Source organism: Curcuma longa, chromosome 6, assembly GCF_044706935.1.
Source record: "Curcuma longa cultivar G26 ecotype Majalengka, Jawa Barat chromosome 6, ITB_CL_G26_1.1, whole genome shotgun sequence".
NCBI classification, from domain to species: Eukaryota; Viridiplantae; Streptophyta; class Magnoliopsida; order Zingiberales; family Zingiberaceae; genus Curcuma; species Curcuma longa.
Genome location: NC_133866.1, coordinates 7,963,643 through 7,988,581, shown reverse-complemented (window position 1 = coordinate 7,988,581; position 24,939 = coordinate 7,963,643). Strand labels below are relative to the sequence as shown.

Genomic DNA, 24,939 nt, shown 5'->3' with positions numbered 1-24,939 from the left:
ACTTTGAGGAGCAATACATGCATGCATACATGTTTATCAAATTTAGTTGTAATACGTACATGGGAGTATATTGGGCTAAGTATATTAACGTAGTATCTACGTATAACAAAGCATTCGGAAATTACTACATGTGGAATGGATCACTACAAGAAAATATGATGTCATAAATAGATTTTTGAGATGGTTAAAATCTATTTCAGATTTAAATAAATTAGTGACGAATTTATTTTAAAATTATTTCTGTTTCACTTTAATAAAATATAATATTTAAAAAAATTAAGACAGAATGTGAAATGAATTTGAGACAAAATTACAAATAAATTTTTATAAAGAAAAATAAATACAGATTATAAATAGAATTTTAAACCGTATAATTTTTGTCAAAAAATTCATATAAAATTTAATAATAAATTGAGACAGAAAATAATCTATTTCAAATTTATATAAATTATTTTAAACTAAAATAAAATCTATTTTAGATTTATATAAATCAGCGACACATTTGCTACAGAACTACTATTCTATTTTATTTTTAAAATATAATATTTGAGAAAAAAATTGAGACAGAATTTGAAATGAATTTGAGATGAAATTGTGAATAAATTTATATAAATAAAAATAAATACAGATTATAAATAGAATTTGAAATCGTATAATTTTTATTAAAAATTTTATTTAAAATTTAATGAAAAATTGAGATAGAAAATAATCCATTTTAAATTTATATAAATTAGTGACAAATATTTTAAATAAAAATAAAATTTATCTCAGATTTATATAAATTAGAGATAAATTTACTATTAAATTATTAATATATTTTACTTTAATAAAATATAATATTTAAGAAAAATATTTAACACAAAATTTGAAACAAAAATTATATATAAACTTTTATAAATATAAATAAATATGAAATATAAATGAAATTTAAGATAGTATTCTTTCAAAAAAATCTATTTAAATTTTAATAAAAAATTGAGATAGATAAAAAATACTTTAAATTTATATAAATGAGAGAGATTTTTGAGAAAAAATAAAATTTATTTTAGATTTATATTTGTTGTGAAATTACTAATCTATTTTATTTTAATAAACTATAATATTTGAAAAGAAATTTAAGGTGAAATTTGAAATGAATTTGTATATATAATTTTTTATAAATAAAAATCTATTTTAAATTTTAGTAAATTGTTATGGAATTATTAATTTGTTTTACTTAAATAAAATATATATAAACAAAATTATATTTGTCAAAAAATCTATTTAAAAAAATTTTAAATAAAAAAATTCTATTTTAAATTTATAAAAATTAAAATAAGATTTATTAGATAATTTTTATTTTAATAAAATTAAACATTTAAAAAAATAAAAAATCTATTCTCTATTAATCTATTATCTTCTTTTCGCCTATCTTTCCGACCCTAAACTAATCTCTAATCTCTTTTTTTCTCCTCTGTCGCCCGCAACCATATTTTGTTATTGAGACCATCTCGCATGACACCTTGGCCACTACCACAATTGTTGGTTTGGCCACGCATGTGACCAATTCATACTATGATAATTGACAATTTGACACTTATTTAGATTTGTTATTTGACATTTGTAATTCTCTCGTATAATCAATTATTGATTTATATCATATTTTATGAGTTTGGATATACTTTTGAGCTCATTATAATTTTTTCCTCATTTGTGTTATTATTTATTAATATGTGGATATTATTTTTGTAGGGAATTAAAGACAACCATGGACACAAGTCAAACTGAACCAATTGAACCCGTTGCTAGGTTGAGGAGAGGTGATTCATCTAGTATGGTTTAGTTCATTCGAGCTTAATTTAAGTTCTTGAAACGGTTGACATCTACAAAGCTTGGTTTAATTGAGAGTTTGGTTCAAGCTCAATTGAGATTGGCTCAAATGAAACTTGATTCAATTGAAGAAGGGTTCATTTGCTTATCTTGAACCGGTTCAAGCTAGGAGATTTGGTTCACTTCATCCAACAGGTTCAAGGAAGGATCACGATTTTCATACACTAACCCTATGATCACGATTTCCTTCAACTCCACACTCATCTCCATCCGGAATCCACCAAGGTCAGAATCCACCAAGGTCATCTCCATTCAACCGCTTGCCGGCCATCTCCACCCCATCACCGACACCTCCCTTCTCCATCTCCAACTCACCCTCTTCCGATTGGGAGAGATTCCTACCACCAGCCACATCTTCTTCCACATCCTGATTCCTTCTTTGCCAACTCCATCCACATCAGGTGGGAGGGATTCCTCCGGCCGGTACATTCACCCACTACCCTCTTCCGATTGGGAGAGGGACCACCACCGGCAACTCCATCTCACCCTCTCCCAATTGGGAGAGGCTCCTACCGGCAGCCATCATCAAACTCTCTCCTCCATAAGCTATTGGTCCCGATTGGGACTGAAGCTCCGTTGATCATCATCATCCCACAACCCTCTCCTAATTGGGAGAGGAGGCACCACCACCGCAGCTCTGACCGCAGCGACTTCACACGGTCAGTCGATCCTACGATCATATATGAGGAAGTAAATCAGGAAGTTACAGTTGACCACTAATGATCTCCACTACAACATGATTAACCTCAAGTAGTTCCACTGCACTTTTAGTAAAATTTATTGAAAAGAAAAAAACTTTTTCTTTTTTTTCTTTTTCTTTTTCTTTTTTTTTTAACGAATCAGATTCGGTCCCAAGCAATTTGTGTCACCAAGTGGGCAATCAATTCCAACTAGGCATGATTTTGATATCTCAAAAAAAGACAAGTGAGGTGGTACACATCTTTCATATACCATTCAGATCATTTCCTACTTGCTACTCTTCACTACCCTGCCTTCATTTTTTTTTTATTATAATTTTAATTTATTCCTTGAATTTATATCTTGCTTCTAATTACTTTTGCACCGTTCGATGGCGATCTGACGGCTAGTGGTTTTTGGAAGAAAAAAAAGAAATTTATTTTACCCAAAATTAGGTGAGTTGGCGCCATCCGCCGTGGGCCGTGGCCGGGCGGTGGAGTGTTCTTTTCTCCTCCTCCTCCTCCTCCTCCTTCTTCTTCTTCTTCTTCCTCTTCCTCTTCCTCCTTTCTCTTTATTGACGTGTAGATCTCCCTTCTTGATCTCACTCGCGGGCCGTGCCGTTGAGGAATTCAGGAGAAGCGGCGGCGATGGCGGACGGCGTTTACCCTCCCTCCAAGCCCACCACCGCCCGCCCCGGAGGCCCCCCGGCCTTCCCGCCCACCAAGGCCCAGGCGACCGGCGCCACCCGCCTCGCCTACCGCCCCTATCCAGCCAAGGCAGCCCCTCGCCGGCGCCGAGGGCTCTGCTGCTCCTGCTGCCTCTTCTTCGTCATGCTCCTGACCGTGCTCGTCATCCTCGCCGTTCTCGCCGGCGGCATTTTCTACGCCATTTACCGCCCGCGCCGCCCGGCTTTCTCTGTCTCCACGCTCCGCGTGGTTTCCTTCAATGTCTCCTCCTCCGGCCACCTCACCTCCCGCCTCGACGTCAACGTCACCTCCCGCAACCCCAACAAGAAGCTCGCCTACCTCTACGACCCCATCACCTTCTCCATCCTCTCCGGAGGCGCCAACCTCGGCGACGGATCCTTCCGCGCGTTCGTCCAGGACGCGGGGAGCGTGACCCCGCTCTCCGCTCCGGCTTCCACGTCCGGGCAGGAGCTGGACGCCGCGACGGCGTCGAGCCTGCGGAGGAATCGCGGCGGGGTTCCGGTGGAGGTGGAGATGGAGACGAAGGCCGGCGTGAAGATTGGCGGGCTGAAGACGAAGCGGATCGGCATGAAGGTACGGTGCGAGGGGCTCAACGTGGCGCTGCCCGTGGGGAAGAAGGCGGCCGCGGCCTCGCCGGGCGGCGACTGCACCGTCAAGCTCCGCCTCAAGATCTGGAAGTGGAGCATCCAGTGACCAAAAAGGAAAAAACAAAACAGAGCAGAGCAAACGGATAATCCGACGATGGTTTCTAAAATTAGGAGTGGATTTTTCTTTTACGATTGCAAGTATTATCGCTAGCTCTCGCCATGATGCATTTTCTTATCGATTGTAAAATGATCGGATTGGTTCTTCTTCAATTTTTTTTTTTTTATCAATTTGTAGTTTTTTTTTTTGCGTAATATTGTTCGAGGGGGAAATTAAAAATGTGTTGAATTTGGTTGAAATTTCAGCGTCATTGACTACTGGATTAGCAGTGTCGGTGCAAGAATGTTGGCACGTGTTCGCATCCCCCGATGATGGGGGGATCGCCAACAGACACGTGTCAAACGGACGGCTCACCGCCACCGTGAGTAGTGAGTGGTGGTGCACTTTTATTAAGTGCTAAAGTGTAAATTAATTTATACATTATAATTTTAAAAATAATAATAATAATAATAATTTTTAAATTGTAAATTCATATTATAATTTGCGTTAAAGCCAAGATCTTAGAATAATTCGTTGTGTTTTAATTTTAAGGTCAGCTGATTTATGAATTAACTTGTAAACTGTTAAATTTTAGGGTATAAGACTTACAAATTAAGACATAATAACAAAAAAATATGCATAAACTAATTTAGATATCAAATTCACAACTATATTTTAAGGTAAAAGATATTTTTAAAATGCAAAGTGATTTTTTAATCTTACAATCAGATTTTGAGTTTAAAAGAATTTAAGTAACAGCATGTCAATATATTATTATTATTATTATTATTATAAGATTTTTCAAAATGCAAACTAATTTACACTTGATATTAAATTATAAACTAGAAGAGATTTTCAGACCAATAAAACATTGACGTGTACGAATTCAAAATTAAAAACGAAATATTAAAGGCACGTGTTGTAAAAAACGAAATATTAAAGGCACGTTTTGTGAAAATGGCCGATTTCTAAGTTTTACCTGCTACAGAGAACAACCAACGACAAACCTTCCATGCCGTTAGATCCAATGCGTATCTGCACTGGAATCTTCTAGATTAGGAGCAAACCAGAGTGGTTGGCAATTCTCCATCACAAAGTTCCCATGTAATAGTTTGATTGACTAGAAAGATGCATAACATTCACATTGCATGAATAATGGTAACTTGTCAGAAGGTGGGCAATGATCATAATAGGAACAATTGCAAGCTTCTGAGCTATGCCTTTTACAGAGTAAGTGTAGAATTAGGTGAAGAACAGTCCCCCCAGAGACACTATCCACACCCATCAAACTGCCACCCTATATTAGTTGTAAGAGAGCTAAAGTTAACTGGGATCCTGATGCTCAACAAAGTAAAACAGATGTGCAATCTCTTCCCAAAATAAAAGAATATGAATACAGATTCCCCAAATTCAGAGGCTGGCAAAGTAAACAACAATTTAGTTGTCTTGCGGGTGGTTTCATAGTCTCTTGGGGGCTCCGAGGTCGATATCATGTGAGATTAATCCACTGTCCCTTGTTGGTTGCAGCTGAAAGGCCGCGTAGCCTTCACAAATAGCAACCCAAAATAAAGGTGCTGCCTTAAGGTAGTCCAAGAAAATCTTCATGCGTAGTACATGTACAAGCTGTTTGCAGCAGCACAAGCTATCAAGTTTTCAGTTGGGTGCCAGGCTAGATGAAGTAATTTGATTGTGGAGTCAAATGTGTTTCCATTGGCATCGACATTTGGGTTTTCTGCTCCTATCAATCCACAATGAGATACTATAAATCAGAGGGTCTCTTTGAATGGCATTAGTTAATGCTTGGATGTCGAGCAACAATGGCTAACTGACCTCGTCTCGCACCAAGTGTGAAGCTGCCAAGAGATCTGGAAGTTCTTGTAGGGCTTTGCACTTGTTTCCTACATGTATATATATGTGCAAATGCAATGGAAGATAAACAATCAGCAGGAAGACAAGACCAGGATAGAAGCAAGTCTTAAGAAGTATGCATCTGTTTTGATAGTGCAGTTAAGACGACAGATGACTTGACGGACCCTCTAAACAGTATCCTTTTTTTCTTTTGAAAAGGAACAAAAAAAAAAAGAAGTTAGAGAAGCACAAGCCTAGTTATCTGCTTAGCAGAAATTTAGACAGAAGTTTATTAGGTTCAGGAGCAACAATACTAACATGTCAAAGGATATTATTAGTTGAAAATTCTAACTGTAACCCGCTACGCACCTCTTATTATACAAGTTAAATTGCCTATAGCATGAAGAAACATCAAGGTCAAAGAACATATCATAGATTCTGTATCATTTGTTACAAGTGTTCCACTCCAAAGTTTCTAGAATACTTTTAAACCTGATGCAGCCCTTCATATGGAAGAGGTAAGAGGCACATTAGGCTAGAGGTTCAACCAAAGTAGAAACTTGATTGACCAATTTTTCCTCTCCATTAATCAGTCTGGTCAAGCTAAACAAGCATTTTGACTTGAAGACATCATTTTAAGCAACCTTTCTACGGGTAAAGGGATAACTTAGTAAATGAAATACTCCCATTCTCAATTCTGTTTTAGCTGAAGCATGTAATCTTTTGCTCTCACATCTAGAATAACTCATGCTTTCCCCCCAAAGACCAATTAAAAAAGATGACTAGCAATGGTATCAGAACCTTAATCATGATTGATTATACATTTGATAAAGATAATAAATCAAATGAGAAGCACTGAGACCATACCTCATTGGATTTTTACTAGCTTCCAAAATTGTAGCTTCATCACTTCCAGGAACACAGCCAAATACACGAAAAAGATTACTGCAGATGAAGGATGAAACATTATTATCATATCCTAGACCAGTCAATCATCAGTCATCAGAAGGATCAACAAGAGCAATCAATACCTGTATGAACCAGTTGCCACACGAAACCCATCTCCACTAAGACAGCACTCAAATTTGTCAAAAATTGAGTCATTCTCATACAAATCACATAACTGCATATCAACAAATGTATTTGAAGAAAAATTTCATCCACAAGTATTACAATGTACATGATACAATTTAACTCCTACATTTATTTAAAAGCGGCAATTCACCTTAGGCCTCAAATACTCATGAACCTGAAAGGTTGCAACTGGAGCTGAATCCATATTTATATCCCAAAGCTGTAAAAAAGAAAATTCAAGGAAAGAGTAAAAGGTTTGAGAAAAAACAAATATTTTTTCCAACTACGGCATTTCAGTTGAAAGAAATATTAGAGATGATAATTCACAATCTGTGACAATCTAACAGGTGGAATAGTGAACAGATGATAAACAACTATGTCAAGAAAAATGCCAGAAAATGCAAATCTCTGGACATATTACCATTGCTAGAAATATCAGAAACTACCACAACAAAATAATAAGTTGCCTTAGTGTCTTTAACATTTTTCCCTATCTTCTACTTATCATACTAGGGAGAAGGAACTGACACGATAGTTACCTTTTTGAATGAAGGAATTTCCAAATTCCATGAAAGTTGTATATTTGGCAATGCATAAATTCTTTTAACTTTGGAAAAAAAAATCAAATTTACATTACCAAATAATACAAGGCACAAGTAACAATCATTCAATTGAAAGAAAATGCATGTGAAAGTTGAGTAATAAAGATTACCATAATGAAGATACGGAACAATAAAACTACATTTTAGTTCACAAAGTCAGAAGATTGACATTTTATTGACCACAAGAAAGCAAGAAATAAATATCTTCAGACACCCAACTATAGTACAAGAAAAAAAATCCAAGAGATTAAGGAACCTGTAGCTCTAGGATTCCAGAGCATTAGTGTCTATAGGCACATTGATGACTAAGATAATTCATGCTTGATCTGATCATTCTGAAATTTGAATGTTAAGCTTATTCTAATACAGATCAATTTATATGATTCCACATGATGCCTTCTGCATGCTCCTCAAATGAATCATAGATCCATAACTGTCATATCAATTAGCAACCTCATCATAAATCTGTTATTTCCATTCCTTTTTGGCATTCTACTGTTTGATTTATAACAATTCTTGAAAGGCATTATATTGATGACAATAAGCCAAACTTGTTGAAGACAATATGAAACTTTGATTCATATTTGGTATATATTTCAAGAATGACCATTAGCCAAACTTGAAGATGGATAATGAAAATACAAGGTTTTGAATATCTCATATGAACATGATTTTGTATTCTTGAATCTCTACCAAAGTTCATCCTAGGACAAAGTAGCCACGTAGAAATGTTATCATAAAGGATTAGGTAATCACCTAGATATGCTGCCATATTAGCAGATAAATATTACCTTCACAATAATAAAGTAAAAGAATCATAGAATTGACCCAACTAACTGTGGATTCAATTGTTCGACTGTAAAAAAAACACAATCTATATTTATCCTAACGTCTTGACTTAACAGGGAGAGGAGTTTCTCCTTTATCTTTTAGAAAGATTTGTAGGCATGAACTCTGCTCTAGTGCTGTGTCAAATTAGTTAGGATGGCCGCTTCTCTTATATCTTAAATGGCCACTAGTCTCATATGCTTAATATATAGAAAATGTGTCCAATTTATACTTTATATTCTTAGTAAACACCTTATAACTCATGATTGCCATTGTTTATGTTTCTAAAAACTATCTCATTGCACCAGAAGGTAAAGTTCAGTGCTGCTGGTATGGGCACTGCATTGATAAAGAAATTGTTTTGATGTCTTCCAGTAAAATTAGCCTCATGCTAACACAGGTTTAACATCGGCTACAGAAGAATATCCAATATGAAGATTATGTACTTCAAGTTTCCAATTAGATGCCCCTCATGTATGATTTATCAGTGTATTATGCTAATATAACAACTGGATAGACATAGGGCTACCCTAAGGTGACCCTTTAGAAATACATTTCTGGCAGTAGCAGATTTCCAGGAAAAAAAATGAAAAGTGAAGAAACAATGAGCAGCAGAGATCAACCTTAAGAGTCATATAATCCCGACTTAAGATGTGTCTTCCATCCTTAGCAAATTTGACATCTGAAATTGAGGCAATGATCTCAGTGAAAAAAGACCTTGAAGCTGGTGCTTCATGATTCTCAAACCTGTGGAGAAGAATGTCTCGTCAACCATAACTAAAATGCATGGAACTTGAGAATATATCTAGACTCGTGCTATATCTTAGCTTCCTTAAAGGCACATTAAACTTGAAAGAAGAGGTCACATTTGCTTACAACTTCGAATGATTATCACAGAGTGCTGATTGGCGCAAGTCTATAAGACGGATTGAGCCCTTTGAGCTACTATATACCAGCATATTACACTGAATTGGATGAAATTCAGCAGAAGTTATAACCTCTGAAATACATGAAGGTAGTTAGTTAGCAATGCATACACAATGGGTGCATTTAATAAATAGAAAATGGTACGCAGAATAATGCAAGAAATGCTATCAGAACCTATAAATGAAAGACTGTCAAAAGACCATAAGTTCATTAAAGCATGACCACAACAAAAACCAGAAACTAGATCGACAAAGGTTGATAATATTGGAAAATTGTAGAGTTATTTGACAAATTTATAAACTACAATGACAATCAACCTGAACACATAAAAAATTCAGTAACTAAAGAATTTTTCAGAACTTTATAACCGTCTTTACATTCTAACATCTATCAGACACATTTTCAAAAGTGGATATTCTATGCAAGTAATGATTGTTAAAATCTCTGTAGGAAAAAGCTACTCTCGTTTAAACTGATGACCAGATAGATGAAGTGAAATGAGGTTAACTTCCAGCTTGGAATGAGATCTTCAAGTCCAACGATGATGCATAAAACATCCAAAGAGGTGAATTTTAAATCTGCAAATTATGATGTCCAAATGTGATAAGAGGACTAGTTTATGCTAAACAATCTTTTGCTGGGATACAGCTTCAACAGCTCAGCTGATCAACTATCAATTCAACCAACCATGGCCTCAACATACGCTTAGCAATTCCAGATGACCCTATAACAAATTGATGTCACAGATGTTTGCTAATCCAATTACATAGACAAAATGCTCAATAAAAGGTTTAAGCCCTTACTAGCGATCCCATGTTGACATCATCATCATTGTCATCCTCATTGTTATCATCCTCGTTCACCCATGTTAGCCCAACTATTTGTGGAGCCTCAATGATGACAATGCTAAAAAGAGGAAAAGGAAGAAACTTTTCCCTTAAATCCTACATTGCTAAGTGAGGCACTCTTGGGTATGCTCACATATAAAAGGGATCTTCACTTCCGTCCACATTTTGGATTGATTTAAGCTTCCTTCTAGTCTTTCACATGGTATCAAAATGTCAGCTCCCCACCTCTAGTCCAACACCTTACAGATGTTAGCACGAAAGGAGCATACTAAAAAGAGGAAGAGCAAGGAGCTCCTTTACTCTGACATGCCAAGTGAGGCCCTCTTGGGCATGCTCAAGTACCAAAAGGACATTCATTAACTGCCTTGGTATATTGGGTTGAATTGAACTTTTGAGCGGCATTGGTCACAATCATAAAAATACAAAGTTAATAACTCAAATGCATACCATGCAAGGTATTTTCTGATAGGTGTTCTGTCAGGAATCTATATAAATGTGTGTAAGTTTTCACTTTTAATCAATAAAAAGCTTTACTCACTTTAACTTGGTCTTCAGGGTGACTTTTCCCTCAACTTTGTATTAGAATTAGGACTTTAATCTTCCGCCCCCAAAAGTAACAAGTAGGTTTGATGTAGCAGCATGACCTCCCCTCACCTCCACATCTTCCCCTTCTTTCCTTGACTTTCCTTTTTCATGCTTATTTTTCCTCCCTCTCACTTTGACTCTGCAACTCCACTGTTGCACAAGATGTGTGTTACTTACCATCTTTAACAGCTGCAAAAGTTTCCTCCATGTTAATTGTTGTGACGATATCCTCCTCCCGTGATGTATGTAGCAATATTACCTAATATATCTTAATAAAGTCTATTCATTTAGTGTGATTCTTTAGGATTGCCCAGAACTAAAAGATAACATGGCCTTCTCATTGATAAAAACTCATTTCCCTTGAATATGAAAACCTCTGTATCCGAGTATCACTTAATATCTCTGAATAAAGTCTATTCATTTAGTGTAATTCTTTCGCCCTGCCCACAACTAAAAGATAGTGGCCTTCTCATTGATAGAGACTCATCTCCTTTAAAGATGAAAAATCTGCATTCCCTCCAGTCTGTTGCTTCTTCACCCTAATCAACTTGCTCATTGTCAACAGTGTGTCCAACTCACTATCAAAGCCACCATTTAGATGAGAAAGATACATTATGATGCCAAACTGCAACTACTTAATTGGCCATCAAGGTTCTTCTCAGTCAAGCATGGACTAATCCACACTTGCATGCTCCTTTTTGTTGTCTTGATTCCATACAATTTACTTGTGGCTACCAGGGAACCATGGGTAGGCATGAATTTGAAGTTGAAAAATGAGATCCAGTGCGATGGCAAAAGTCTTCCTAAGTTATATGTAGGGAACAAAAAATGGTGCTGAAGACACATTAAAAGGCATCTATGAGACTGATGATGAGTAAAAGCTGTTAGAACCCCAAGTGATGTAGCCACGAGTGTTTTGATGTATTGTTAAATGAGTTTAAATTAAGTCTTATTGTGTTTCTTATATGTGTGTCTAACTGTGCAGAAACTTAGAAGAGCACACAGATAGCCAATGTCTCAGGATTTGGTAGATTACAGTTAAAGGTGGTATAGGACACTCAAGGAACCGAAAAGGATGAGAAGCATCAGATGGAAAGACCTTAGCAAAAAACGCAAGTGAGTAAGAAGGATGATACAGGAAATGAGTCGACGGACTTGGTGCATCCGAGAGACGAGGAGTTGCGAAGAACACTCCGTTGGAGCAAGAAGGATAGCACGAGTGAACATCCGAGGGACGAGAAACCGGAGGAAGCATGCGCAAGGTAAGCTGGCGAGACAAGAGTTGAGTGAATTGTAACCGGATGAGGGTAGACTCAACTCTAGGTGAACTCAGGCATAGTCGACTGAGTTAGGAAGTTCGAGCGACTGTAAAAGAGTTTCCAATCGACCGGACTAATGGTTCGATCGACCAATATACAGGATAATACTAATCTACCTGCAGATTATTGCTAGAGGAGGATCGGTTGACCGAATGTTGGGATCAGGCGACCAGAAGCTATGTGGAAGCTGATCCGATAGCGAGGATCCGATGTAAGTGGGAGCGGGCAACTAAAGATAAGATCAGGCGATCGGAGAACAAGTGGCAACAGATCCAGATACGATATCTGAAGCGACCAAATTTTCGATCGACCGGTAAGTTATTAAGTCGACCAAAATGGTGCAACATCAATAAACAGATGAGCGAGGATCGTTAAGTGGATGAACTCTATCTGCCACGTCGTTAGTATCCAGTTTACCAAAAAGTCCTTCTAGTCGACCGGACATACCACGTTAACAGCTTGAGCATAGTCTATAAAAGAAGGCGAAGAGCTCAGTTCATTAGACACACTCACGATCATAGCTTTGATTTCCTTCTAAGCGTTTATTTTCCTTTTTCTAATATTGTACTCAAAGTTGTAAGAAGCTTATCCGCCTCCGGCACTTTACCGAAGACAAGGATTGAGGACAAGCGCTTCTTGTGCATAAGGACTTAGACGTAGCAATTTGAAATTGTGAACCAAGTAAATCTCTTGTGTCCATCTCTTTATGTTTGTTTTAATTTCAATTAACTTGTGTGTGTCCTTGTTAAACTGTTAGCAAGAGAAATAGAAATTTTAATTGTAGGTACCCTATTCACCTCTCCCCTCTACTGATCCGAATAGCTTCCATTCCACCAACAAAAGCATCTCATACATAGGTGGAGAAGGTGATTAAGAACATCCCTACAGCTGTATCGAGGTACAATTACAAGGAATACCCATATGGAAAGGTGAAAAAGCATCCAGAAGTCAACTTTTACTTTGGAATTTAAGAAGGAACAAAACCAAAAGATGGGCTCTACTAAGTAGAGTACATATCCTCAAAGCATCTCCATGCATCTAGATCCTAAATGTCTCTATACGAGACCTCAAATGCATTGACGTCTCAAAACTTTGCAATGACTCTATAGGAAGTGGCACATAAATGATTTGCTCAACACTCAGAGTGTCAATTTCAATGAATTTGCCAAAATTTTGATGCATATTTTGTGGGTCGCAATTGAAGTATTTAAAGTGCAGATAGCCTGAATTCAAACAAGATTGAACATAACACTTAGGGTGCGTTTGGTTAGGGGTTATCGTTGATAATCTTAGTTATCCATCCAAAGTTATCTACAAAAATCTTGTTTAATTTAGGTAATGAACAATTCCCAAATAATCTTACACACCCGACATCATAAGCAAACGTCAATAATCCGGGAATCTAATCCAGAATGCGATGACCTCGGATTTTCTAGATTTTTCTCAATTCCGAGGTTATCCAAAATCCAACCATGTCAGTTGCCGCCATTCCTTCGCGCGGAAGACTCGCTGACCGCCATTCCTTCTTGCAGAAGGCTCGTCGGGGGTCAATAGTGGTAGCGGCTCATCGGTCTTGTGAACAGGACGGCCACCAAGCGGTGCTGGCTCGGCATCACCTCCATTCATTCATGCGGAAGGCTCGTCGACGGTCGGAGGTGGCAAGCGACTTGCCAGAGGTGGCAGGCAGCTCGCCGAAGGTGGCAGACAGCTCACCGGAGGTGACAAGCGGCTCATCAAAGGTGGCAGAAGGCTCGCTGGAGGCCGAAGGTGATAGGCGGCTAAGCAGGCACAACCGTTCATTCGTGTGGAAGATGCGGCAGGGCCGGAGGTGATAGGCGGCTTGTCGGAGGTGGCAAGCAGCTCACCGAAGGTGGCAGGTGGTCGGCGGTCGGCTAGCGCACGCGCGCACGAGACAATCGCATTTTTTTTAATTTAAACTTAGATTTTTTATTAGAACTTTGATCAATTGAATCAATCAACTCCTAACTATAGTTAAGATAAATTAAATAGATCTAATCTAAAGTCCAACAAAATTATCCCAAAAAAATTCTAAAATAATAAAAAATTCTAAAACATTATCCAAATTTATTTATTTATATATATCACCATTAATAATATTATTATTATTACTATATATATTTTATTTTATTTTATTTTCACTCTATTAAACTTATTAATTATTATATTATTATTCGATATATTATAGTGTATGCATAAATAGTTGTGTCGACCGTCAAATTTTTATTTTCAAAATTTAACGTAAATACAACCATAGATCATTGATTCGGCGACTGATACAATTTCCTGCGTTAAGTTATACACTAAAACCTCCAAACAAATAAGTTTTTATTGCATTATCTAGGATTGAACCAAACAACATAGGTTATGCTTTATTCCCCATAACCTTGGTTATGTGATTACCAAGTAATCACATAACCAAGGTTATGCATGATTACAGTGAACCAAACGCACCCTTAGAGTTTATGAAGATATTCATTGAAGGGTGAGATAACTGAATGAGTCTTATCCTAATTGGTTTGCTAACATCTTTCAAATATGCACTAAAATCATCCAAGTTTCTACACTTATATGAGAATCACTCCCATGCCTATGCTGAGATCTTGGAGAGAAAAAATGAAGATGAGCGAATTGAACCCAAGAAAGGTTAAACAGCAAAGGAGAATTCGAGCAGGAGAGGAAAGAACCCAAGGGAATTTAATTGGTAGTGTCCAGTCATGAGGACTAAAGCTTGGAATAGGATGGCATTGAATCTCGCATCAAGGTATTTATGAAACTCAAGAAACAAAATTTGTTGCCTGAACCTCAGATCATCCAGTCTGGGAAGCACAAAAGAGCTAAATCTAAGAATATTCTGTATCAAAATAGGTTGGCCACTAAACCTCTTCAAGCATTATTGTTCACCTCTCTTGAATAGAAGTCAAAACATTGTGTAATCTACTCTGTGATATCATCCCCTAATCACCACATTATGTAATCTCCATTCTGATACGGTCTCCTAGTCTATTGATAAAATGCTAGACTTTACTCAAATCTGTCTTGATATTAATTCTTGGTCACAGAGGAAGATACGATCCTAATCTATCTTTTTCTCTAGATCACCATCGATAATTTTTCACTTGATCTTACAAAGTTCAGTATCCCATGATATCTTCAATATTCGGGAGAGTAAAGTGAATATATATATATATCAACTCTTCTGAAGATGATCATCTAGTTCATAGAATTGTATCTTTGAAGTTTCTCAACCTCTGCATTAATATTATTTCTTCATCATCTTCATAGAGTGTCTTATAAGATTTTATTTTTCTATTTATGGAAATCTTTTTCTATGTGACAAGCTGAATGGTCAATAACACCTGATATCTATAATCCATCCTGACAAACAGTGTTTATATATATAGGACGGGTGAGTATCACTAATAATAACTAAAAACATTAATCAATTTCCTCAATAAATAATGTATTGTGGTCACTAAATCCTCTTTCATTACTTAAAACATTGCAAAGTTTGTGTCATGAGTGGTTTCAAAGGGTTAGAATTGTTTTGATTTTCAATCCTACAGACTTAATTTTCCTTGTGAACTTGGATGGATTGTTAAGTAAATGAAGGAAAAGCAAACTGTAGCAAGATCTTTCTAAATGACAAACTACAGAATCAGGACACCTATCTTGGATAATAACAAAGCCGACTTTGCAGAATAAGCAATGTTGAAGATGCTAGACTGATATTAGAGTTCTCTAAGAGGAACATAGTTCAATTTGTCACCTATGTAAGCAAACCTGTCTTTCAACATGTTAAAGTATGGGTGGGGTACTTCCAAGCTCCAACAATACTGTTAAAACAACAACTACATAAATAGAGAAAATACCAGTCAAGTCTTCCATATTTGTGGGTTTCACATCAACAATATTAAAGCTCTGGCTGCTAATTTCCAAATTCCATAGATTGATTCGAAGATCATCTGCTGATATAAACGTCTCACCATCACTGTGGAGCAAAATAGCCAATAAGTTCAGAAAAAGAAATAATATCTAAACTAACATAGGCAATAGATATTAATAATAATGCTAATATGACCAAGAGGCTCGAGCATCAGGGTATGCATGTGGTATCATTGTAATGGCAGAACTACACTAGGATCATAGGCAGAGAACAACAATGACAAGGTCAAATCTTTGGTCCAACCTTTGGGAAGGGCGATGTGGATTTTGTCCTACCCTTGAGTCTAGAGTTAAGTTGTAAGTTTAACAGTATCATGATTGGTCTCTTTTATTTATGTTAATTAATTTTTTGTCACCCAATTACTACTTACACTTCTTTGATCCAATTCATTCAACTTATCAACTATAAATTCTATAAGTGGAGCTTATGCCAGTATATCAATCTTGATAACACAAATGAAATGAAATATACAAAATACTAAAGACAAATTAGATTGTAAAATATATTGAAATTGCAACATAAATTGCAATATAAAGCAAAAAGGAAGTAGCTTAAGCAACTGGTACACTAAGAACAGGATATAAATAAACCTGTTATTTGAAATGGAGTTTATGTGGTAATCATGAGCATGAGCATATACCCTTCTACATCTTGCAACAAGGCTCTTCTCTTGGCTAGTTACCTATACATAAGAAATAACCACTCACAGAGAATTAGCCACCTCCATGAAATACAGCAGCTCATTCAAATTCCCTGACTTCAAAATTATACTAATGAAATAAGATCCTGTTGAAACAGGTCATGATAAATAAAACAACTGGAAAGAAATCAAAGTGCAAAACTTATGTACATATATACCTACATGCATGCCCACACACATATGTACATGCATACATACAGTCATGTACACACATACATATATACATATGCCACTGCATATCTACAACTATATACATATATGTATATAACACTGAGTACAGAAAGATATTTATTGAGGACATGTCTATTTGTATATTATGATTTTGATCCATGTGAAAAGATATAATCAATGTCCGAGTACAATTACCACTGGCAAGCGTAGTGATGGAAATCCTCCCGGTGGGAAAGACAAATCAGTGTTCAGATAGTTGAAAGTGCTTCTGGAACATCCATTAGGAAAACTGGGTCTAACATTACTTGTGGTTGAGGTATCAGTGCAACCATTTCCCACAACCATGGAAGCATCCAAATTCATCTCAGAAACTTGTTTGACCTTCTTTTCTTGAACCTGTTGGAATTCAACCCAAGAAACAACATAATGTAGCAGCCAGAGCTGAAGGTTCTGAATTGGTAATAATTGAAACAAAAAGCACTTATGGCATAATAAAGAATTTTGAAGAATGGGAATGAGAAATTAAGGTAACGTCAATAGCAAGAGATTATCATTAAGCATTTGGATGATTTGTTTCATCTATCTGCTATGCCGGTAACTCTATAAGCTACATAGAAGGACAAAAATTCTGATAAAAAATTAGAGCAAAATGTTTGCCATTGCAAAAAAAATCAAAGTTATGACACATAAAAACTTATCATATGTAAGTCACAAAAGTCCCACACAGATTCCTAATAATCAACGTGCATAATAAAATTGCACCGACAGTTCACAAAAATATCATTATTGATTAAATAAAATTATGGTAAAAGACTAGGCAAATATCATTAATGAGGGTGGCGTAAGTACCATAATATAAATTGAATCATAATTTCTTTGTGAACTCATAAAAGTTTGCCAAGTTTGGTCATATATTCCAGAATAAAATAAAGTGTGTCATGTATGACTACACAATATACCAAGAGTAATGATAGGTAGCATGAAAATTGTAGCATGGTGTGGGTCCCACTGCATGTCAATGGGACCCACTTGCATTGAGTGTGTCATGCTACATTCATGCTACAATTTTTCATGCTATCTATCATTACTCATATACCAAACAGGTTCAGTAAACTTACTAAGCTACTCTTCATAACAAAAGTTCTATAGCATGAAATCGTTTTCGACTCAGAACTAATGATCAGTGACTATGATATGTGCATTGAAGGAACACAAAATTAATTAATCACTATTAATAATGTGGAAAATATTACAATGTGGCAATAATGTTATGGTCCATGGTTCACAAAAGAGAAACTTGTCGATGATTCAATTTAGAATGCAGTCGACTATGGGGAGGCCATTTAGATGGTACATGAGGAACATCCAACAAGTGTAAAAATATGCATATAGAGGAGCATCAATGGAAATTTTCTCACCAATCAAGATATTGAATAACTCACTTGGAACAGGTAAAAGACAATTAAATTCAATGGCATGATAAATTCTCTCTACAAAGCTAGCTTCTATTCAGCATGTATTTAAGATAGTAAACAAAAAGTAAATTTAAGATTAAAAAATCACTTTTCTAAAGAAGAAAGAAGAACAAATTTTACCTTCCAGTATTTGATTGTTTTGTCATTAGTTGAGAGAAGGAATAGAGCACCATTAGCTGTTTGACACCATCTGACTTTATTGATCTTCTCCTCTATTTCCAGGCTTTTAAGATAGTCAAACTGAAACATGCAATTAAAGAAGTTAGCACCAGATAGCCTATTAATTTGGTTGCTGATTGAGATCAGAGGAACCTCTGGTTCATGGCTCTGAAATTCAGTTTTGTAGCGAAACTCAGCATGCCTGCTAAATGGATAATCTTGCCCCTCCAAATCCTTCCGAGAGCCATGCTAAAATTAAATAATCACATCACATGAATAGCACAGTGAAAAGCATTTCAGCCACAAAGAAAAAAGCAGTGGCAAGCAACATACATTTTTAGCATCTGTTCTCTCAAATAAAACAACACGACCTCCTCTATCTCCAGTTGCAAGATGATCTCCAGATTTATCAAATTCTATTGCTGCGATGATATCAACTTCAAGAAAAAAAGTTCATATCAACTGACAATTTTGTCAACTAGTATAGAAAAGACCTTGTTAACCAAAAAGATATATCTGCATCTAGATCATTAGAAGATAAGCTTGGTATGGACAGCCAAATCATATCGACTACACAAAATACACCCAAAAAAATGTGGTTCAACATGAACAACTAACTATTAATATATGTTTTTAACTGAAACTAAGCCCCCAAAACTTCTAATGTTCCTCGTAAGATGTAAAATCGTCATGAACCTTAATTTAGTTGACATAAAAGATGATCTTCAAGATCTAATTACAAACCAAAATGAGTACTGAATCTATGCTTACCTGTAGAGCAACTAATCTAACCAATCAATGAAGAACAAAAAGGCCAACACAAAAGTTGGAAAATAGATCATGTAAGAAACAAACACTATTCATTCTTTTGACAACAGCAGCCAGCTTAACCTCATCATCTACTATGACTACAAAGATTGTAGTATTTCATTTGTTTAACCTGTATATTCAATTATGTTGTAATTAGTAACTAAGTTTTCATTGTCATCCACAATGCTACTAGAACAACAATTTGGAGATTTGTTCTATGATGTTAAAGAAAAAGGTTTGATGAACAATGAAAATATCTTAAAATCAGCAATAGAAGGGCAAAGACAAATCTGATGCTTTACAAGGGCTAAATGCTGAAGTATGCCTATTGATCTATATAAATTGGAAAAGGGGAAGGCCATGATTAAGAACCGAATTAACCATCATGGTATGTATAAATATCAATATTGAGCTTTCAAATTAACATAATGGGTCAAATTTATGAAGTAAAAATGTTGCTATGAACTAAAGGAGTTTCACATGAATGATTAATAGAACTTGTTTACGTTTCATGCTTCGTGACAAACTAGATTGTTGTACCAATAGAGTAGGAAAACATGGAGAAAATCACATGAAAGGAAAAGCTACAAAAGGAACTGATATAATGTGAGGCGGCTTATACCTAGATGGGGCAAGAGAAGAAAAGCTAAAAGGGAGTGCTTCTTAGGCCGATTAGCATGGAAGAAACAAGAATTAAATAATATAATGTAATCAATTAGAATAAAATGCAATCAATTAGACCTGCAATAAAACCTATAAAAGAATGGGTGAGGCTGAAATGATATATCATCGAAGAATATACAATTTGTTCTCTATTTCTTCTCAAGCTCTCTTCTTCTATATCTCTCCCTAGCTCAGCTCCTCATTATAGCACTACCAACAACCACCACATACACTTCTTCCTCCAAGTAGCTCTAGTGTCGCTATTCCATGAAATTGCATTGCAAATCCTTCTAGCAGCTTTGATGGCATCCATGTTATGTGCTTCCCTCCTAGACACTCCTGTAAATTGCTTTATGTGGCGAGCACCATGAGCCATATCAAGGCAGAACCCATGAAGGAATCACCTTACGACCTAGTCTAGTTCATGGCACCACACCTCCCCCTCCTAATCAACTAATGGATATCTCTCAAGATATCAGAGTATCACCATAGGGAAAAAAAAGGTGGCTACCAAAGGATAACAATATTCCTCACATCACTAACAAACTAGAGCCAAAACTCTATTATTTTACATTGTGTACTACACCAATGTACATAACACATTGGTATCAAAGTCAACTATAGGTGATCATTTGCAACAATAGATATTGGAGCTTTCAAAGCAGATAGGAGAAGTAATATAGACAAAAGTCATGTCAAACAATCCTATGTTTGTGCTAAAAGAGACAAGACGGATCTCCACACTAACTACGGAGGTAGAAACCATGTGAACCTCCCTCAAGGTGGTAGATGAAGGTAACAGAGTAAGATCAAGGAACCCAGCACATAGGCACCACTCATTTTTAAGCTCCCCTATATGATGCAAGACCAAATGGAAGTGGTCCACATTGAGCTCCAAAATTCAACTTCATAACGTGTGATGAGATCGATGACCTACTCACATGGTTATTATGGTGCGAGCATTACTTTAACCATCAAAAAATCAATGAATAAGAAAAGGTTGAGATCAAGTCTAACCACAAAAAGAAGGCTCTCAAATATATTTCATACAAATTGAGAGGGGCATGGGAAGACTTCAAGGAGCATTACATACTTCATAAATACCCAAAAAAAATGGGGGAATTGGTAAAATTCCATTGAGCATGTTTATTTAATGAGTGACTAGTGAGTTCAAGAGACTTCTAGCCCATGCAGAAAGTTTTACATTGCCAAAGAGGTAGCTTACTTCATCATTAAACCACTTCGACACTTGCAAATAGAAGTAAAGATGCATTTCCTTAGAGATCTCTCAAGTGCAATACAATTAGGATGTGAGCAAAGGAAGAAGGGCCCTCATACATCACAATCACAACAATAGTCGTGCAAGACCATCAACCAGAAGTGCATACGCAACTTCTTCAACAAGAGCCTAGTGACTAAACTAAAGGTAAAACAAGAAGTGGTTTGCTAAAGGACAATGGCTCCAAGGCTCCAAATATGCTCAAACTTCCCCCTGTTGCTAGGCAATGAAGCTTTCATGATAAAATTCTTTATTATTCCAGTAATGAAATGTATTGCTATACTAGAAAATTAAATGGTTGTGTATGTTGGATTCCATCCTTTGAGATTCCACACCATGAGCATGGAATTCATCAAAAAGAAACCAATTAAGTTGTGGATGACTGATGGTGAACGAAAACAACCATAATTTTCACCTTTAGAAGAAAAATGGGGCTCAGCTCACCAAATGATAGCTTCGCTGGAAGAGTTGGATACCTACTCTGAGAGCCAGCAAGACTATTTCCAACAAAAGAGTCATGGTAACACAAAACTAAGGAGAGGCACAAGTACTCACATTTAGTACTTGATGGTAACCACTGTTTCAGTGGGGCAGCAAATGATACAATGTGAGGAGGTGTAACCCTCAGCCTAGCAAAATAAGAAGCATTCAAAGCGAAGCGCAAATAGGTTGGTGAACAAGGAAGAAACTAAAAACTATTAGATAGCACTGAATAGAACCTATTAGATTTAGTTGCAACCAGACCTATAAAAGAAGGGCCAGTGCTTAAACAATGAATAATCAAAGAATATACAATCTATCCATTGTTTCCTCTCTCTCTCTCTCTCTCTCTCTCTCTCTCTCTCTCTCTCTCTCTCTCTCTCTCTCATGCTGCCAATAGCAGGTATGTTCAACATCTTCCTCCAAGTTGCTCCAATGGTGTTGTTTGATGCAATTGTAGCACAGATTTAGTGCTTCATGACAACCACAGTTTCAGTGGGGCACAAAATGATACAATGTGAAGAGGTTTAACCCTCAGTCTACCAAAATAAGCATTCATAGCAAATCACAGAATAAGTCGATGAATAAGGAAGAAACTATAAACAATTATATTTCACATCATATAACCTATTAGATTTAATTGCAATCAGTCGTATAAAAGAAGAACCAAAGCTTTAACAATGCATCATCAAGTATACAATCTACTCATTGTTTCCACACTATATATATCAACAAAGAATATACAATGTATCTAGTTATCTATGTTCCCATGCAATTGCAGCTCAGAGTTAGTGCTTGATGACAACCACAGTCTCAGGGCCACTAAGAAACGATACAATGCAAGGAGGCACAATGTATCATCAAAGAATATACAATCTCTCCATTGTTTACCCTCTGTCCTGCTCTCTAAGAATAAAGACATATTAATCTACTTGATGTCGCTCATTATCATGCTCACAAGCGCAACTATGTTGCACATCTCCCTCCAAGCTGGTCCATTGGTGTTGTTCAACACAGCTGCAACACAAAACCTTCTCCCAGTTTCTCCATCATCATTACCACTGAAAGACTCAACGCTAAGAGCATTAGAGAACCCACTCCAAGCAAAACTAGTGAAGGAATCCCTCTCCCAAACTGGACCCATGCAATCCCCTTCTGACCAAGACCAAATACCCCGGTTCAACATGCTAAGTACACAAAACATCCGTCCTGAGGAATGCCACCAACACTCAACCGACAACGTACTGGAGCCAAACTTTCTCATCGCCTTTGGAGGTGGTTCTGCACCCAAGCACGCAACAGAAACTCATACAGCATCGAACCTGGAGGAACCATAAGTGTGCTTGTAGAGGAGCTAATGAAATGATTAGCGAGGAACCGAGAGGTTGTGAAACAAATAAGCACTATATTTCCTTGGATAATCACCAAGCTATCAAAAATGCAGTGCAAGATCACAGTTAAACCAAGGAAACCATGTGTTTGTGGTTCCAAACGTCCAAATCCGATATTTCTATCGTGAACACGTAACAATACGTTAGCTATCAGTAATTCACTGCATTTTTTAGATGAATCAGAAGTTAACGTGAGACACAAATCTAACCATAAGAAAAACGCGCAATCTTCAATCTGTATGGAAACCCGAAACCTCAGTCCAGCAAACCGATCACAAAAGGGCCAAATCAAAGTGGCATAGCAAAGATCGCACCTTCCTGGACCTCCTCCCCGACCATGCGCTCCCCAAAGACCTGCGAGAACTTCCAATCGAGGGGCGGCGGAATGGAAGACGACGCCACCGCCTGCCCGCCATCATCGGCACCGTCCCCGTTCATATCCGTACAAGCCTTCCCAGGAGATCGGGATCGGGTTCCAGCGGCATCAATGATTCCGCGCCGGGATCAGCGGTCGGTGCAGCTCGATTCGGACACGAGGGTTTTCAGCAAATGGGTCGGTGGCGACGGAGACCAAGACGACACGACGAGGGGGCAAAGGAAAATTTACATATAAACAACGAAAAGAAAATAATAACTTTCAGGAATTATTTCAGAAATAAAAAAATATACATTTCTTAAGAAATTCCATGTGTTCCCCCAATCACAAGACAAGTGTTAGATCGTATTGTATGTCGGAAACCAAATAAATATTATTTTTTTTATTTTTTTATTTATTTCATTTCTTCTAGTTGATTAGCTTTTATAATAGGAAGTGTAGTCCTTTTATCTGTTAAAATTTAATCTTATTATCATTTAATTGATGTTTATACAATTTTTAAAAATTTATCTCATTTTTGTTTGAACTTAGCCTAGTCCTATGAACTTGGCAAGAACTGAGATTGAGTCATGAGAGGGCATGACACAAAATCTAAGTGAACTAGACCCAAAGGGCATAATTGAATTGGTTATAATAGAGCATAGTTGTTGAATGGGCAAGGGTTGAATCTCGGTGAAGTCAAGGCAATGTCCTCCTCCGTCGTGATCAACTACAATTTCTCGATTTACCTCCTTACATTTAATCGTGGGGCCGATCGTATGAGATTGTATGAGACTACTGGAGTGGTGGATTCCACCTTTTTACTAAAATGCTTGAAATAGTTCATGAACCTTTCACATGGTAGCTCCTAGATGATCACAACCACCTAAAAAAATTCATAAAATTTGATACCTTTAACATGAATCCCTATAGATCATCGGCAACTCTTAAACTTGAGTCATGTGTCTCTCGAGTCCACCATCTTAAAGTCTTAAGAATTTTTTTTACTTTGAAATTCTTTTAAGTCAGCATCAGCCTCTTTTTACCTCTCATCGAGAGAGCCCCACAAAACTTTGGTTGCCATCACCAAGTTATACACATTGTACAATAGGTCATCCCATCCAACTCAGTGAGAATTTAGTTCTTGGAATATATATTTTTCATGTGATCAATGTATTCTTCACCTAGATGTTGGGATCGATGACATTGCTAGAGAGACGAACAATGATTCGCTTCAATCGATCATTCTCGTGTACTCGTCTACAATAGGTTAGTGCGGAGCGGAAAGAATAATACAAATCATATTGCCAAGGTCGCCCCAACAAAATATGACATGCATCCATAGCCACCACATCACACCAAGTATTATCGAAATATTTGCTGCCAATAAAAAATGATACAAGACATCGTCGATCTACTGTTACCTCATTGTCTTTGTTCAACCATGATAACCTGTATGACTTTGGATGGTGGTCCGTCTTCAATTGTAATTTTTTAACAACCTTATCAGACACAACGTTCTC

At 36.7% G+C, this 24,939-nt stretch overlaps 2 protein-coding genes across 4 annotated transcripts; one reads left to right on the top strand and one right to left on the bottom strand.

Moving 5' to 3' along the window:
• Nucleotides 1-3,163: 3,163 nt before the first annotated feature.
• LOC141831107 (NDR1/HIN1-like protein 6) lies at nt 3,164-4,111 on the top strand. Its single transcript, XM_074718536.1, has one exon. It carries the CDS (start codon nt 3,195-3,197, stop codon nt 3,945-3,947), a length of 753 nt encoding a protein of 250 aa, XP_074574637.1. The 5' UTR covers nt 3,164-3,194; the 3' UTR covers nt 3,948-4,111.
• Nucleotides 4,112-5,045: 934 nt separating this feature from the next.
• Nucleotides 5,046-23,643, bottom strand: LOC141830644 (serine/threonine protein phosphatase 2A 55 kDa regulatory subunit B beta isoform-like). 3 transcript variants are annotated; one of them, XM_074718049.1, is made up of 14 exons: nt 23,376-23,643; nt 18,772-18,875; nt 18,592-18,687; nt 18,400-18,519; nt 16,997-17,200; nt 16,524-16,615; nt 15,860-15,978; nt 9,167-9,290; nt 8,914-9,037; nt 7,012-7,080; nt 6,818-6,909; nt 6,654-6,731; nt 5,769-5,836; nt 5,046-5,676 (listed from the first exon to the last, which is right to left on the bottom strand). In XM_074718049.1, the coding sequence occupies exons 1-14, from the start codon at nt 23,497-23,499 to the stop codon at nt 5,540-5,542; spliced, it is 1,551 nt and encodes a 516-aa protein (XP_074574150.1). In that variant the 5' UTR covers nt 23,500-23,643; the 3' UTR covers nt 5,046-5,539. The 3 variants fall into 3 exon arrangements, with proteins under 3 accessions (XP_074574150.1, XP_074574152.1, XP_074574151.1); XM_074718051.1 differs by having other exon boundaries at nt 5,046-5,670; XM_074718050.1 differs by having other exon boundaries at nt 17,000-17,200.
• Nucleotides 23,644-24,939: the final 1,296 nt, after the last annotated feature.